This window comes from Salmo salar, chromosome 05 (genome assembly GCF_965601325.2).
Source record: "Salmo salar chromosome 05, fSalSal1, whole genome shotgun sequence".
In the NCBI taxonomy this organism is placed as follows: Eukaryota; Metazoa; Chordata; class Actinopteri; order Salmoniformes; family Salmonidae; genus Salmo; species Salmo salar.
In genome coordinates, this window is record NC_138295.1 from 9,839,191 (window position 1) to 9,856,766 (window position 17,576).

Genomic DNA, 17,576 nt, shown 5'->3' on the forward strand with positions numbered 1-17,576 from the left:
GACATTTGCATGGCTTCCCCTCTGAAGGCCGTCCGTAGTGGCAGCAGAGAAGACAAAAAGATCAGGAAAACCCAGCGAGCGACCGGTGTGCTCTGCCCCGTTCACAATAAAATCATATCTACTCGTTCTGTTTTTTTATATCAAAATAGAACGATCGCAAATACTGAAATGATAGATCTGTGCCACATTGATCGCGCTGCCAGCCTGACTGTCTGTAGGGGAGTCAATACAGTCAAAGCCATCATACAGAATGGCTCACACAAGTAGCCTACACAGAGCCTATAAACCGACATAGGAAGCATCCATTCTAACTCACAAAAGGACGGTTCAAAACGTTTAAAAACATCGTCTGTATTAAAAAACGCAATAATCTTACCATTTGGAGGTCGGTCACAATAAAACCAACTGCGGGTCTTTCAGATTGGGGCATGAAGCGTGTGTTTTTTTCGATTTGTGAAAGCGGATCTGCACAATCCCAGCAGTAGCAGCAGCACTAGGCCAAGAAAGACCAACAGCTCTCATTCTCTCTCCTTCACCTCCTGTCCTATCTCACCAGCGGCGGCCTTTCCAAAACAGTCACCAATAGACCCCAAAAAAATTAAACCTTCCATTTTAGTGCATCAAAAGTCAGTGTAGCGTTCACCACCTTAGTCCCTGGCAATTACAATATCATTTTTACTACATGGTTGTTTTGCGGGCTGTCGAAATGCCCCTCTAGTTATGTTAAAAGAGCCCTGCTAGACGGACTGGCTGTGTTGGCGAGCAGAGCTGAACAACCAATCCGCACAGCCACCCAACCCCCCTGTCTGCGGAGCCGCGGATCACAGCACATCGGGCCCGGGCACTCTCAACCTATCATCCTCAGTCAGCACACTGGTCTAGTCACACTCACACTCACACATCCACATGCTACTATATCCCCTCATGGCTTTTAGTCAACATACACGAAACCCTTGGCTAGATAAATACTATTTATTATGGGGTTATGTGAGTGGAAGGTATGTCAAACTGATAAACCATTGCGCCATTGGTTTCCTTATCCCAACAAAGGCGTAACTTGTTTCCTCCATTTTGGATAGCAGAGAGAGGTTGGAGAGAGAGAGAGACAAATCTGTGACCACAACGAATACGGATCAATAGTTCGAAAGTGGTCGACGGGAAAACAGCGCAAGCGGATGCGGCCTAGTCAAAGTTTTAAAATAGACTATGCGCCATATTGCCTGACAGCAGATAAAATAGGCCATGTCGGCAGCAATACACATGTCAATGGAGGGGGCAAAGCCCTAACTAAAATCGGACCCCTGGACACCATGTCAATGAGGTGCAATGTAATATAATATTGTTAATTCGGCTGAATGCCTATCCGTTTTTTTCCACGTATCCTGCAATTACGTTCGCATTAAAAATAACAATGACAGCAGCCTATAAAGAGAAGAATACGCCTTGCAAAGTGGCCACACAAAAGGCTCGACATACTTGCAGTCGTGTCCTACTGCTACTGTAATAAACTAGCTTCGCACAATGCCCATCACTGCTACATCGAAATGACAGTTGTCAAATAGGCTACAGACATTATTTTATAGCCAATTTTACTGAATCATATTACCTGATAGGATATTTGCCTCTGCTGCTCTTCATTGATGACCAATCTGTAGATTTGTAACCTTATGAGGCCGTCACTGAGAACGTAGGGCGAAGAGAATGCACTTACAATGTCAGAGGCCCAGACAAAAAGAAGAACATGTGTTTAGAATTTTTTTTTTTTTCTCGAAGTGGCCCATTGTTTTAATGTTGAAATTATATTTAAATGTGTTGTTCTTTTTTTCTCTCATTCAATATTGGTTTCGCAGTTCTATGAGATTCACAACACAGGCCATATGTAATTCTAGGCCTATGTAAGACACAATACCCAGGTTTATGTAAGTAAATCTTCTTATAAAAATTATTATAGGATGCGAATATCAATATTAAAACAGTATTCCTTATATGTATTTTAGAGTGGTTGGACATGCAATCAGTGTTTTATAAAGGTGGGGTCCACTGGCTCATAGGGGGACCTGGACCCCATGATATGATAACATATAGATTTTTATCTGTACTTTACAAATGGAAATGATCTATACTGTTGTTTATACACTACACTATTAAAATATCAGTGACAGTCAAGACAATATCATTTTGGAATGGCCATTTCACTTTAATTTTTGGTCATACATACAGAAAACTATCTTATCGTTACACATACTCCACCACATAGCATTTTCTCCGTTGGTTAAAAAGGATCGTTCCTAGTCAACACCATTCTGGGTTTGCTTTTATCGATTGATAGTTAACTTGTGAGAACAAAGAATAAAGGATAATACAGTACATTGAGAAGACAAAACCATTCATATTCACAAAAGGTTAGAAATAACAATTCCTTTGTCGTCAAATAAGCATTATGAGAGGTTTTCAGATGCACTGTGTTCGTGTCAGTTTATTTTTAATTTTTTGTAACCTTTATTTAACTAGGCAAGTCCGTTAAGAACAAATTCTTATTTACAATGACGGCCTACCCTGGCCAAAACCTCCCCTAACCTGGACGACGCTGGGCCAATTGTGCACCGCCCTATGGGACTCCCGATCACGGCCGGTTATGATACAGCGTGGAATCGAACTCAGGTCTGAAGTGACGTATCTAGCACTGCGATGGAGTGCCTTAGACCGCTGCGCCACCCGGGAGGCCCAAAAGTTCAAGCAAAATTTCAAAAAACGTGTCGTAACAATGTTATATTGCATGAAATCCTGTGTATAAATATGCTATGTATAAATACAAATAAAAAATATGTCATACCATACAACACAAAAAGACACAAACACTGCCACATGAACTCTGGGAGAAGCTTAAGATTAATGTTTTGCTAGTGTGTTTTGTGTTGTTTCCTACTAAGATTCATGTTTTGCTAGTGTGTTTTGTGTTGTTTCCTACTAAGATTCATGTTTTGCTAGTGTGTTTTGTGTTGTTTCCTACTAAGATTCATGTTTTGCTAGTGTGTTTTGTGTTGTTTCCTACTAAGATTCATGTTTTGCTAGTGTGTTTTGTGTTGTTTCCTACTAAGATTCATGTTTTGCTAGTGTGTTTTGTGTTGTTTTCTACTCAGATGCATTTTCAATGTGGAAAACATCAGGAGGACAAGCAAACTACTAATGATAAAAGCACATTATATCAGAGCATGAAATAAACAGATGAATGAAAGTCAAATATTTAAACATTTAAACAAAACATCAACCCTTCTCCAGACAGCGATCATTTGACCAGATAATGACGAATAGTAGGCTATTTCTCTCATTCCTGTTTAGCTAAAGTATATTGATTGTATTTATTATATGCCTTATCATGCAATTTCTGTAAAATAAGATAACAAACTTATTGAAAAAAAGAGAGCGATTTCAGTCTTTGGATAGGGACAGAGTAAATGGTGACGATATCAGCAGAGTACATTGAAGAGAGGAGGAGCCATCCGTTAGTAACCAGTGCCAGACATATCCAAAAGTCAACCCATATTTTGGCTACATGAGTCCCTGCTGGTCATCAACACCCTTTAGGACAAGCACTCAAATATGATTTCCAGGCAATAGATACGAGACGCAGGAAGAACTACTTGTTAGTTTCCTCCACTTTGCCAGTAGGCTCACGCAAGCCTCGTTTCTGCATCAGGGTGTAAGGGAAAGGTGCCACTTCGAAGCTGGCATAGTCCAGTTTCTTGGCTCCGCCGACGCAGTTACTGAAGCCTAGTTTCTTGGTACCATCACAGCTCCCGTACTCCAGTTTCTTGAGCCGAGCCAGAGTCTTGATGCTACCAGGAGGCCTGCCAGGGCTAACCTTGTAGCCCGCCGCTTTGGTCGTACCCAAGGGCCTGCCGGGACTGGTCTTGAACCCCGCAGCTTTCGTGGTCCCCAACGGACGTCCGGTGCTTGTCCGGTAACCGGCTGACTTAGTGGTCCCCGAGGGTCTCCCTCTACGGCCGGACTTGACGACGCCTCCTTTCTTTTTCTTGGAGCTCTCTGTCCCAGTTAGGGCCTCACAGGACCCTCGGATCCTCACTGCCTGAGGGTGAAACTCATTCTGGGTCTCTGGTTGCATTTGACAGGGCATGGGCTTGTGCAGGTTTGGGTGGGGCAGCTGTAGAGCAGGGGGTGGGGGCGAAGGGTAGAATTTGTTGGATTGCGAGCTACATAAGTCAAAGTGGCTGGTTGGGTGTTGACATTCCTCTGCAAGGCCACTCATGCAATAGTCATTGCTGCTGCTAGTGACTTGGTGCATCATTTTCTGTTGAGGGATATAAATAAAAGGGAAACAGGTTTAGTCATTGAATTGGTATGTGTGACACAGACTTACGAGCATGCACATAAACACACACACACACACACACACACACACACACACACTAAGAACCTAAGTTGGTGATGCACATCACTATGTAATGAATATGTTATAAACTATCTATTCTATGTCCAAACATCTTGTCCAACATGATTAATTAAAACAGGCTATTGTTGCAAAACCATATCGGCGGTGCTAATACAATACGCAACGTAGTGTCTCGCTATTATGCGTTTACAACCCAACAATACAACAGCTGTATAAATGGGGCAATGGGCGCTACTACAACGAAATACCACTAAGAAAACTGCTGCATTTGCAAGTACATTTTGAGAACATTAAGAAAACACAAACCTCATTTGTAGGCGGATCATAGAATGCAAAGGGTTAAATATGAAACAGATTTTCCATTCTTGACCGCCATAACATCATAAAAACGCATGTATTCTACGCCTTATATTCCATGGATATTAACTTGATCCTGGATGACATTATGCGCCGGGTATTTGATATTTATTTATTCTTCTAGGACAGAGGTTTAAATGAGAAAGGCAGCCATTTTCCTCGTTTTTTTTTCCTTTTAGAAAATAGGAGGGGCTCAAAGCGCAGGCGCGCCAGACTTTAAGGAAACATAGCAGCCCTATAAAGCCATTTACTATAATAAAAATATGGCATGTAATCCAGCCATATTTCGATCAAGAATATAGGATATTATGTATTTTGTTTGTAACCTTTGTTCTGAAATCGTGGACATTGTGTCCAGGAAATGAGTTAACAGTTTTAGAAACGGTCGTCACTAGCGACAGCCAGTCATAAACCCCGCCTATTTCTACAAAGTATCTTCTTAAAATGTGATTTTAAACCTTAACATTAAACCTAACATTAACCACACTGCTAACATTATGCCTAACCGCAACCTTATATTAAGACCAAAAAGCTCATTTGTGTTTTCATAACATTTTATGATATAGGTAATTTTGACTTTGCGGCTGTGGTAACTAGTGGGAACCTTTATAAACAGAGGTTTATTAATACTGTACTTTCAGTAGGTGGTAGTATAACAATGACAAACATTAAGTACAGGATTAGAAACTTGCTTGATCTACTAAACCGTGTAATATAACTACATTTGACCTGACGTTAGTGGGAAAGCAATCTAATTTACAGAACTCACATCAGTTTTTCTGTACAGTTTCATACATATTCACATTTCAGTCACATCGCTAGTTCTTCACTGTCTGATTGTCAAACAGTAGTTTGCCTCTGAAACTGTAAACAAATATTTTTGTGCAATATTTTCTACACACATTTCTTTGACTGCATCCGCAAATCAACTAGCCTCACCCTTTACGAAGCTACACATCAACTAGCCTCACCCTTTACGAAGCTACACATCAACTAGCCTCACCCTTTACGAAGCTACAAATCAACTAGCCTCACCCTTTACGAAGCTACAAATCAACTAGCCTCACCCTTTACGAAGCTACACATCAACTAGCCTCACCCTTTACGAAGCTACACATCAACTAGCCTCACCCTTTACGAAGCTACACATCAACTAGCCTCAACCTTTACGAAGCTACAAATCAACTAGCCTCACCCTTTACGAAGCTACACATCAACTAGCCTCACCCTTTACGAAGCTACAAATCAACTAGCCTCACCCTTTACGAAGCTACACATCAACTAGCCTCAACCTTTACGAAGCTACAAATCAACTAGCCTCACCCTTTACGAAGCTACACATCAACTAGCCTCACCCTTTACGAAGCTACAAATCATCTAGCTTCACCCTTTACGAAGCTACAAATCAACTAGCCTCACCCTTTACGAAGCTACAAATCAACTAGCCTCACCCTTTACGAAGCTACAAATCAACTAGCCTCACCCTTTACGAAGCTACACATCAACTAGCCTCAACCTTTACGAAGCTACAAATCAACTAGCCTCACCCTTTACGAAGCTACACATCAACTAGCCTCACCCTTTACGAAGCTACACATCAACTAGCCTCACCCTTTACGAAGCTACAAATCAACTAGCCTCAACCTTTACGAAGCTACAAATCAACTAGCCTCACCCTTTACGAAGCTACAAATCAACTAGCCTCACCCTTTACGAAGCTACACATCAACTAGCCTCACCCTTTACGAAGCTACACATCAACTAGCCTCACCCTTTACGAAGCTACAAATCAACTAGCCTCAACCTTTACGAAGCTACACATCAACTAGCCTCAACCTTTACGAAGCTACAAATCAACTAGCCTCACCCTTTACGAAGCTACAAATCAACTAGCCTCACCCTTTACGAAGCTACACATCAACTAGCCTCACCCTTTACGAAGCTACACATCAACTAGCCTCACCCTTTACGAAGCTACAAATCAACTAGCCTCAACCTTTACGAAGCTACACATCAACTAGCCTCACCCTTTACGAAGCTACAAATCAACTAGCCTCAACCTTTACGAAGCTACAAATCAACTAGCCTCACCCTTTACGAAGCTACAAATCAACTAGCCTCACCCTTTACGAAGCTACAAATCAACTAGCCTCACCCTTTACAAAGCTACACATCAACTAGCCTCACCCTTTACGAAGCTACACATCAACTAGCCTCACCCTTTACGAAGCTACAAATCAACTAGCCTCACCCTTTACGAAGCTACAAATCAACTAGCCTCAACCTTTACGAAGCTACACATCAACTAGCCTCACCCTTTACGAAGCTACACATCAACTAGCCTCACCCTTTACGAAGCTACAAATCAACTAGCTTCGCTCTGGCTACAAATAAACTCCAAAAAACGGACAAATCCAGTGGTTTTAATAATACATCATATTTAATATTAGTTACATGTTGTGTGTATGAACTGACAGATACACTATATGTTAATGTTTTAAATGTATGTAAATTGTAAAGTCTTTTGTCTGTAATGTATTTTTCGTTATGTGTCAGACCCCAGTAAGACTGGCTGTCACCATCGGCGTCGACTATTGAGGATTCAAATATATCAAATCAAACATGACAACAGAAAGACTACATTTACTGTAATACTTTGTACTGTTAAGCTTGAAGCTGGGAAGCAATAATACACATAGGCATTTCCCTGTAACATTGTTCCACTATTGTTCCACTACTCATTCATTCACAGGACTTAGGTCCAGTTGATTAAGCAAAACGTTTAAAACAAAAAGAAATACCCCCAAATGGCACCCTATTCCCTCAGCCTGGTGTCGTAGCCCTTTATAGCGCTACATAGTGTAGGGAGTATGGTGCCATTTGGGACACAGCCTATGCCAATTATTAGGTCTCCCTAATGATCTTGGTCCGTTTCTGGATCTTTGTCTTGGTAAAAATGTCCACATGCTTGTCCCTGACGCTGACTGTCATTCCATCCAGGATGGAGGGGGTCAGACTGGGTAGAGAGAGAACAGAGAAGACATTCAGACTTGAAGCAGCATGTACAAACCAGCTCATAATCACTATATTAATCACTATATTTCACAGACTTTATGGTGAGGATTTTAGTTTGGAGTAACAAGAAATGGAACCCCTAAAATGTCAACGTTTCAGATTCTGTAGGTGGACAGTGATTCCATTATTCTTTCATCCACTGTGGCTTGGTGTTATGTATATTTAGTATTAGCTATTCAGTAGCCTCCTCTGGGAGTTCCTAGTTCCTACCTTAGTCTCCAGCTTGAGCGTCTCTCCTTTGGCCAAGAAGCCATTCAGAGCAACTCTCAGGTCTTTGAGGTTAGCAGCATCCAGAGGCTAGGAAAGAGACACAGGACTAGCAAAATGTCAAATACATGCGAATCATTCATCTGCAAATGATCAAGCCCTGTAAATATAAAACATGTAAATTACATTTCAGTGTGGATTCATGTAAATCTTGAGTTGGTTGATCTGTGTTCAGATTAAATCTGTGTAATGATGGAGTGTGTGTGTGTGTGTGTGTGTGTGTGTGTGTGTGTGTGTGTGTGTGTGTGTGTGTGTGTGTCAGTTCCTACCTGTGCGGTGGTGACAGTACAGATGACCTCTCCACAGTGGGCACTCATCATATTGCTGAAGGCTGAGATGACGTCAAAGGTCAGAGGTCAGACGGCCGTTATAAGCCATAACATCTGAGGAATGGAGATAAAGATACACAATTATTCAATTCAATTCAATACAAATGTAGTTGTTATCTCCTTAGTGACAGGGCTACATCAGGGCTACATCAGGGCCCACGACACAGTCACATAAACAACACACACAACAAGACAACTATCAGACATTACACTGTTATTACACACAACTTTTGTAACACTATGTTTCTTTCACCTGTCTGACATAGTGCTGGCTACACACTGATGAGGTGATGAGGATGGGAGACATCCCTGTCTTGGTAATGACATCAGTGAAGGTGTGCTGTTTGATACTGCATTTGCCAGACAGCTTGAGGTCCTTGACTGCAACTCAGTAAAATCGTTGAAATTGTTTATATATTTGTTTCAATGTAGCTACCGGTGTTGGGAGTAGTGAACTACATGTAGTTCAACTAGTAATTTCATTACATTTTGCAGTAGCTTGGTGGTAGTTTAACTAAATTCAAATATTGGTACTGTTTTCAATAGTTCATGACTTTTTTTGCCATGTAGTGGTGTTTTCGGCGTCAAACCTTCCTAATTCTCACTTGAAACATCTTTTTTGTGTTTAATAGGCTGAATTACACTTTCTGTTAACATCCGACTTTTGAGCGATAATAGTCTTGCAATCTGTAGTCAATTACATTTTAGATATCATTTTTCACGAAGTAGTTTGGATGTAGGGAAATACTTTTTCAAAGTAACTTTATAGTAGTAAACTATATTTATCTCATGGGTAACTTTAGTGTAACTTAACTTATTCCAGTTTGGAGTAATTGGTAGCCTAGTAAAGTACATTTTCAGAGTAGCTTCCCTAACACTGGTTGTTACATTGTATCAAGCTTGATCATTCATTCAATTCGTTTTGTTCCTGATGTAGTATCAGACACGTCTGTCAAAACGAATGACTGCACCGATTTCAAAGTGACGATGTAGCTAGGGTTTAGGTGAAGAGGTTCAGCTAACTATATGTTATTTTACAACAGAAAATACACGTTAAATATTGAACGTCTTACCTGCTGTCCTCCTTGCCTCAATGGTGCTGCCATTTTCTCCTGGGTACGTCGCTACCCGAAACCTTAACCTTAACCCCTACTACAGTTCCCTAACCTTAACCCTAACCTCAATTCTTACCTTAACCATTTTAAATGTCAAATTCAATGGAGTAACCTCAGAGTTGGGACGTCTCAAGGAATCAGGCTTGCATGGACCATTTCTCATACTGCTGACTAGGGTGAAACTCAATGCGCATGCGTGTGTCTAAAACATTGGGAGCCGCTTTAAATTCTGGATAGTTGCTTTTGCATCCTGCCAGTCCGTTGTATTTATTCACTGTGAATTATTATTTATTTATTATACAATTTATTTCAGCTTGATAACCTGCATGCACAGTAGTCATATGCATTTAAATAGCAGTAGATCTATTCCGGGGCGGCAGGCAGTTTAGCGGTTAGAGCGTTGGGCCAGTAACCGAAAGGTTGCAATATCAAATTCCTGAGCTGACAAGGTAAAAATCTGTCGTTCTGCCCTGAACAAGGCAGAATTTGTTCTTAACTGACTTGCCTAGTTAAATAAAGGTAAAACATTATTTGTTTTTAAATCACACTATTATCCACAATATTCATGGTTTTATTGTGATAGATGTATTATTTTGATACCGAGAGCACATGGTAGTTCCCATTCGCAACCTCACGGTGGCAGCAAAGCCCAGATGAAGGGGACGGGTGAGGTACGTCGGCCAATGACGTAAACGCAGCAAGACCGGGGGGTTTCGTTTATCTGACTCGGGTACCCCGGTGTGAGAAATTTGAATCGGGTGAAAAGTGATTGTATTTGTTTTGGAACCAGGATGGCTCCCGAGCGTGAGCCAGGTGCCCAGCTCTGGCCTTCCGCGAAGTCGGCTCAAAACAAAAGTGACGTAATTAAACACGTGGAGGAGGGATGAGTTGGATTCTGTGTTCCCACATGCAAAAGTGCTAAAAACTATTTATCTGCCTTTCCAATCCTAGTTTGAAAATTCAAACATTTATTTTGTGGAAAAGAGGTGTATGTTTCTGGACGATGCACCATGCTGCCTTTGTTGACAACCTGACAGAAAGGCGCAGAGTAATGTTTGATTTGAGTATTGCGTTCCTCCCTCCCCGCTTTCTCCTGGTGATGTGAGGGAGCGTTTCCCCGTTCATCCCGGGCCAGTGTAATAAAACTCTCTCATTGATTGTTGCTCGGTGAAGAAGCAGGGTTGGGTCCACGGAATCTCATAGAGAGACAGCTTTCTGCAACTGCGTCTGTACACCGCATTTCTTTAGCTATTTCAGATAAACAGCATATCAAGGCGCATGCAGCGCTTATATTTTAACGAGTAGCTAGCTAGTAGGGGGGGTTTGAACCAATTTAAAGCCGTGTCGGTGACCTAGCTAGCTCGGGCATTCATTTTCGACGAAAGCAAAAAAGAGTGCGAATGACGAGAACGCATTAGCTAAACTAGTTTTCAATAGGTAACCTAACGAGGTAGTGTGCTAGCTGAAATATAACCAGACATGGACGACAAATCATTCACTAAGGAATTGGATGGGTGGATTGAGCAACTCGGCGAATGCAAGCAGCTCTCGGAAAACCAAGTCAAAGCCCTTTGCGAGAAGGTAATTTTAACCCGTTTAATTCGTATGATCTTGCGAGCCCTTAGCCGGCAAACTAGTTTAGCTAATATTTGCTATGCTAGACAGTTAGCATTAGTTAACTGTTAAGTAACTATCTTAAATTGCTCATTGGTCAGAGCACGGTTAATTTCCCCACCGGCTATTGTTTGTTACTGCTAGTTAGTTACTAGTTAGTTACTAACTAGCTAGCTACATTATTCTGAAAATGGCGGCGGAGCCTATTGCCTTTGCATTCACTGTGGGGTTGGCTGACATGCGTTGACTGAATAGCGTTGTTGTATTTTTATATGAATGTGTTTAGACATTTCATCTTGATATCCTTGATGTTCTTACGCTCCGTTCTGGGCTTGTTGCAGTTGGATTTCCAAGTGTGCCCCCTGGGTATCAACTACCGTATATAGTTAGAGCTTCAAAATATGCATGCATTTTATAAATATAGTACTCAAAACGAGCAATAACATACACAGACCCGAACTCCCGCTCTTCCCCTCTGTATCCCCGATTTCCCCCATCCTCTGTTTAAATTCCTAACCCCAAACTCTTACGTCTCATTTCCTTCCCAGGCCAAAGAGATCCTGACGAAGGAGTCTAACGTGCAGGAGGTGAGATGTCCGGTCACCGTGTGCGGGGATGTCCACGGCCAGTTCCATGACCTAGTGGAGCTGTTTAAAATTGGAGGGAAGTCTCCGGACACCAACTACCTCTTCATGGGAGACTATGTGGACAGGGGCTACTACTCTGTAGAGACAGTCAGCCTCCTAGTATCTCTCAAGGTAAACATAGACAAATGTTTTAGAGCAGGAAAGGGCAACTTTAATGGGGGTGGGTGGCCCCCCCCCCAAAAAAATGAATTCATCATGAGAGACTGCAGTGGATTTGCCTGACGACTCAAACTGAATTCTTCTAACTAACTAATTTCATGCAATTTTACTCATTTTGCCATAGGGGGGACAGAAATGTTTGCAAAATCTATTGGGGCCCCTGGTCGTTGTTCGGCCTTGATTACTACAAGTTTAGATAGCTGACTAGGCTAAATTACCAATCTAAACATTTTTTGCTTGCATAGACTAATTGAGTGACTGTTAGTGACACATAACAAGAGAGAAACTGCTGACGCACGACCACAAATTTTTTTATTTATTGAAGCTTGTTTTTTTCTAATTCTCAACAGTAAGTTGAGACCCTGAATGAGTTCCTATTGATACACGGGCCCTACAAAATATCTGTGGCCCGCCAGTTGCCATTCCTGTTTTAGAATGTACTCTAAAACAGCATCGGCTGATTCCTTTCTGATATTGCTTAGTTAGTGTATTTTGCACAGGGAAAAACTGCAACAAGGTTAAAACTCTAACTGGTAGAGGAGGCCAGTAGGTCTACAGGGAGGACAACCTACTGATACAACACAGGATAAGATTCACTTCTGCTACTGTAAATGTTGTCGTCAACCTTAAACCATGTCTGGTTGACACGAGAACAGAAGGTGCAGTCACTGTGAATGTAATGTCTTGTTATGCGCTTTTTGTCCTATCCAGAGATGTGTTAATAATTAGTTTTGTTTTTCAGGTTAGGTACCGTGAGCGAATCACAATCCTTCGAGGGAACCACGAGAGCAGACAGATCACCCAGGTGTACGGCTTCTACGACGAGTGTTTAAGGAAATACGGAAACGCCAACGTCTGGAAGTACTTCACAGACTTATTTGACTATCTGCCCCTAACTGCACTGGTAGATAACCAGGTGAGATATTAGTTGTTTAAGGTGCATTATGCATAAATCACTACGCCAATTCATGGTTGCAAAAAAATCCAATAGTTTGCCTAATTTCAGTTTATGTAACAAAACCAGCCGTCATTGTGTAGAGTATCATTGTACCATCTAAACGACTGTGAAAGATATTTTCCATAACCAAAAAATAGTATTTTAGATTTTTTTTTTTAGCTGTTTGAAGCAAACAAAACCGACAGTAAAAGGCGCACAGGCGAAACTTAAGACCGGGAAGCATAGAAATAGTGCAGACAGAACAGATCGACCACTTCTTACGCTTGGTTTCAATGAGAATGACAGCTCTATAACTCGCACTTCTATGTAAATTTGGTCGTGTTGCCCCCAAAAAAGTGACATATTGCAATTTTAATGTATCACATATTTATTTATTAGTGGAACCATTACATAAGTGTCTTTGATTGGGTCCTTGAAGAGCGCTATATAAAAGTCCTGTACTATTAGGATCACTGTTATGAAGGAGAGAGGAGATTCAGCAACACGGAGGACAATGGAGTTCAGTAAAAAGCATTTTTTTTTTATTGCCACAAATAGAACCAACAATTTTCGGCTTTTGACCTTCATCAAAAACCATGATGAAGGCTTGAAAGCCAAAACGCACTGGTTCTACTTTTAGCAACAAAAATATATATTTTTATTGAATTCTATTGTCGTCCGTGTTACTGAATCTCCTCAATTCATACACCGTGGTTGGAAATCGAGGTCTCTCCCTTGATCACTACTGTTATTACATAACCATGCAATTCAGCAGAAATGTGCTGTACAATACAGATGTAAAAAAATAAAATAACATCTACAACCTCAACACAGCGTTAGGTGGTATTTTAAGCCTTAATGATTTGATTCCTTCTAACACGTTTTAGATGGAAATGTCCTAATTGACTTGTCGTTCCTCTGCAGATCTTCTGTCTCCACGGAGGACTGTCCCCCTCAATAGACACACTGGAACACATCCGAGCGCTGGATCGCTTACAGGAGGTTCCTCACGAGGTCAGCTCACTTCCACGTTCCTAGAAACGATGTTCCAATCTTCATACTACCATGCTAGTTAGAATGTATGTCCAATATGTTGTTTCATAGTATTGACTTGACTTCACTTAAACCTCCTCTCTTCATACTACCATGCTAGTTAGAATGTATGTCCAATATGTTGTTTCATAGTATTGACTTGACTTCACTTAAACCTCCTCTCTTCATACTACCATGCTAGTTAGAATGTATGTCCAATATGTTGTTTCATAGTATTGACTTGACTTCACTTAAACCTCCTCTCTTCATACTACCATGCTAGTTAGAATGTATGTCCAATATGTTGTTTCATAATATTGACTTGACTTAAACCTCTTGGTCCCCTTGGGAGCATAGGGGGCGTCCACCATGCTCTCCACCTCTCTCACTTCTGTGTGACAGCTTTTGCCTCTAGCCAGGAGATCTCTGTTCAGTTCATGTAGAGTGAAGCGTTTCCAGTTGTTCAGCGTCTTCATAGTGTGGATATTGAACCACTGGAGTCTGTAAGCCCTGACATTGTATAGCAGATGTTTAATCTGTTCCATGGACTTCTAGCCAACCAGTCACTACTCATCTCACAGTTGTAATATGCGCTCAGCAAACACCTTTGATAAAAATCATGTGGTGACTCTGTGTTGCAGCCTGACCTCACCAATATGGCCACCTTATTCACATCATGTGGTGTTCATTGTATTGTTGACCTTACTAACATGGCCACCGTCTCCCTCCCCCAGGGTCCGATGTGTGACCTGCTGTGGTCAGACCCTGATGACCGTGGCGGCTGGGGCATCTCTCCCCGCGGTGCCGGCTACACCTTTGGACAGGACATCTCAGAGACTTTCAACCATGCTAACGGACTCACCCTGGTCTCCAGAGCTCACCAGCTCGTCATGGAGGTACAGTGGCGTGTTTTTAAGTACTGAAAATTATATATTTTTATACCAAAATGCTGACATTCTTTTGTATTTGCATGATTTCATGTTTTAGATTGTCTTGTTCCTAGATGTACCCCTCTGGTTTACTGAGTGTTTGTTTTGACAGGGTTATAACTGGTGCCATGATGTACCTCTGGTTTACTGAGTGTTTGTTTTGACAGGGTTATAACTGGTGCCATGACCGTAATGTGGTGACTATCTTCAGTGCACCCAATTACTGCTATCGCTGTGGAAACCAGGCCGCCATCATGGAGCTGGATGACACACTCAAGTACTCCTTGTAAGTATTCACCTCAAAATAAAAGTATTCACTTCAGAATAAAATTCCTGTTGACAATTCTTTACTTTAGCTTTGTTGTTAAACTCCATACATTGGAAATTGTTACGTGTAGATAAATGAGTTAGCAAGCTTCCTTTTCTCATCTTGCTTGATGAAATGAAACGAACCCTCTATTAGATGTAACGTCGCTCCGAGGCCTCGTATCAGATATGTGACTCTGTGTTTCTATTCCAGCCTTCAGTTCGACCCCGCCCCTCGCAGAGGTGAACCCCATGTGACCCGCCGCACTCCTGACTACTTCCTGTAAAAGATCCCAATGCCTGTGAAGTATTGCTATAGATTCTTCTTAGTGAAGAAGTGGGAGAAGATGCGGGAGAAGGGAGCAACCGACCATTGGTATAGAGTTGTGACAAAGTAAGCATCCATCAATCCATGGACCAAAATGTGTGCCATAATTTCACAATGCAAAATGGAAGAAAAAAAAAATGTCACATTCATCTTTAAAGAAGACCACACAACCGATGCCCACCACAGTCCATGGAACCAGTTCCTTCTCTCTCTGTGCATGATGTTGTATTTATCTCTGAAAATGGTTCTTCATTGTAAAGATTACAGTGTACTATATAGTAATAGGGTGCCATTTTGGAAGCAGACAGTCTCATAGTACCTGCTGGTTTTGTCAGGAAAAAGATCTGCTTTGAATTAATTAATCTGCTGAGATTAAGGTTTAAATGTAACCCTTGTGGTAGGAACATAATTATAGTATAGAAAAGTTTTGGTAATCCCAACTCGGCATGGCCTCAAACTGGAAGGTTGCAGTAAACATGTTATTTTGTGAACATTTTTCTAACAGAAATTCAATGGCTTTTTTTTTGTTGTGAATTTGAAATCATTGTTTTCAGAGTTGGTTGGGCACTGGATGGAATTGACTTCTTCTTTCTCTTTGCACTTTTGTATTTAATGTTTATCATGACACTGACAAACTACAGCATTCTGTTTTATGGTGCATTCGGAAAGAATTCGACCCCTTGACTTTTTCCACGTTTTGTTACGTTACAGCCTTATTCTAAAATTGATTAAATACATTTTCTTCCTCATCAATCTACACACAATACCGCATAATGACAAAGTGAGGGGAAAAATTCTAGAAATTTTTGCAAATGTATAAAAAAAAAATGTTTATAACAGAAATACCTTATTTACGTAAGTAGTCAAACCCTTTGCTATAAGGCTTGAAATTGAGCTCAGGTGCATCCTGTTTTCATTGAACATCCTTGAGATGTTTCTACAACTTGGAGTCCACCTGTGGTAAATTCAATGGATTGGACATGATTTGGAAAGGCACTTACCTGTCTATATAAGGTACCTCAGTTGACGTCAGAGCAAAAACCAAGTCATGAGGTCGAAGGAATTGTCCTAGAGCTCCAAGACAGGATTGTGTCGAGGCACAGATCTGGGGAAGGGTACAAAAGCATTTCTGTTGCATTGAAGGTTCCCAAGAACACAGTGGCCTCCATCATTCTTAAATGGAACAAGTTTGGAACCACCAAGACTCTTCCTAGAGCTGTCCGCCAGAGGCAAACTGAGCAATCGGGGGAGAAGGGCGTTGGTCAGGGAGGTGACCAAGAACCCGATGGTCACTCTGACAGAGCTCTAGAGTTCCTCTGTAAAGATGGGAGAGCCTTCCAGAAGGACCACCATCTCTGCAGCAGCCCACCAATCAGGCTTTTATGGTAGTGTGGCCGGATGGACGCTATTTCTCAATAAAAGGCACATGACGAGTTTTCCAAATGCACCTAAAGGTCTCTCAGACCATGAGAATCAAGACTCTCTGGACTGATGAAACCAAGATTGAACTCTTTGGCCTGAATGCCAAGCGTACCGTCTGGAGGAAATCCATTTTAAAATAAGGCTGTACCGTAACAAGATGTGGAAAAAGTTAAGGGGTCTGAATACTTTCTGAATGCACTGTATATTTCACCCCCAGCAAATAGCTTTTCTGTCACTCACCTGTCCATTAGTTGAGTAAAACCTATTTCAGGTGAACACAGGAACACCTGTACAAAATGACAGCCCTTGTTATAGATACCTTTCTGTTTTGCAGCCTCCACTATATAATAAAGATTGAAGTTGTTCCTTCATTGCTTTGTCCTGTATGGTTCTTAGGCGCTCTGCGTGGCACAGAGGCAAGTGTGACCTTTGACTTTCAGAACGACGTTGCCCCATGATCAAATCAAATTTTATTGGTCACATACACATGGTTAGCAGATGTTAATGTGAGTGTAGCGAAATGCTTGTGCTTCTAGTTCCTACCGTGCAGTAATATCTAACAAGTAATCTAACAATTTCACAACAACTACCTTATACACACAAGTGTAAAGGAATGAATAAGAATATGTACATAAAAATATATAAATG

General features: G+C 41.3%; 4 protein-coding genes across 9 annotated transcripts in view; 1 reads left to right on the top strand and 3 right to left on the bottom strand.

The window, feature by feature from the left end:
- Nucleotides 1-1,739, bottom strand: part of LOC106604211 (histone-lysine N-methyltransferase, H3 lysine-36 specific-like) — a 36,548-nt gene extending 34,809 nt beyond the window's left edge. Inside the window, exon 1 of one of the 2 annotated variants that reach the window (XM_014198656.3) lies at nucleotides 1,607-1,739. The gene's annotated coding sequence lies outside the window, so the exon portion shown is untranslated. Of the gene's footprint in view, nucleotides 1-376; nucleotides 1,004-1,606 lie in introns of those variants that run through there. The other variant, XM_014198655.3, reaches the window with a different exon arrangement.
- Nucleotides 1,740-2,173: 434 nt separating this feature from the next.
- Nucleotides 2,174-4,962, bottom strand: LOC106604212 (uncharacterized). The gene is made up of 2 exons (XM_045717874.2): nucleotides 4,718-4,962; nucleotides 2,174-4,309 (listed from the first exon to the last, which is right to left on the bottom strand). Exon 2 carries the CDS (start codon nucleotides 4,304-4,306, stop codon nucleotides 3,638-3,640), a length of 669 nt encoding a protein of 222 aa, XP_045573830.2. The 5' UTR covers nucleotides 4,307-4,309; nucleotides 4,718-4,962; the 3' UTR covers nucleotides 2,174-3,637.
- Nucleotides 4,963-7,189: 2,227 nt separating this feature from the next.
- On the bottom strand, nucleotides 7,190-9,756 carry LOC106604209 (ATP synthase peripheral stalk subunit OSCP, mitochondrial). Of its 5 annotated transcripts, XM_082975023.1 has the most exons (5): nucleotides 9,513-9,746; nucleotides 8,693-8,820; nucleotides 8,380-8,493; nucleotides 8,054-8,140; nucleotides 7,190-7,784 (listed from the first exon to the last, which is right to left on the bottom strand). In XM_082975023.1, exons 3-5 carry the CDS (start codon nucleotides 8,428-8,430, stop codon nucleotides 7,683-7,685), a joined length of 240 nt encoding a protein of 79 aa, XP_082831149.1. In that variant the 5' UTR covers nucleotides 8,431-8,493; nucleotides 8,693-8,820; nucleotides 9,513-9,746; the 3' UTR covers nucleotides 7,190-7,682. The 5 variants fall into 5 exon arrangements, 3 of the variants coding, with proteins under 3 accessions (XP_082831149.1, XP_082831148.1, XP_014054127.3); XR_014392275.1 differs by lacking the exon at nucleotides 8,693-8,820 and having other exon boundaries at nucleotides 8,054-8,159; nucleotides 9,631-9,756; XR_014392274.1 differs by lacking the exon at nucleotides 8,693-8,820 and having other exon boundaries at nucleotides 8,054-8,159; nucleotides 9,513-9,750.
- Nucleotides 9,757-10,776: 1,020 nt separating this feature from the next.
- pp2aa (Serine/threonine-protein phosphatase 2A catalytic subunit) lies at nucleotides 10,777-17,299 on the top strand. The gene is given in 7 exon segments (NM_001173609.1): nucleotides 10,777-11,135; nucleotides 11,717-11,926; nucleotides 12,717-12,890; nucleotides 13,836-13,925; nucleotides 14,678-14,839; nucleotides 15,040-15,158; nucleotides 15,393-17,299. Coding segments are annotated over 7 exon segments (930 nt in total). The 5' UTR covers nucleotides 10,777-11,033; the 3' UTR covers nucleotides 15,466-17,299.
- Nucleotides 17,300-17,576: the final 277 nt, after the last annotated feature.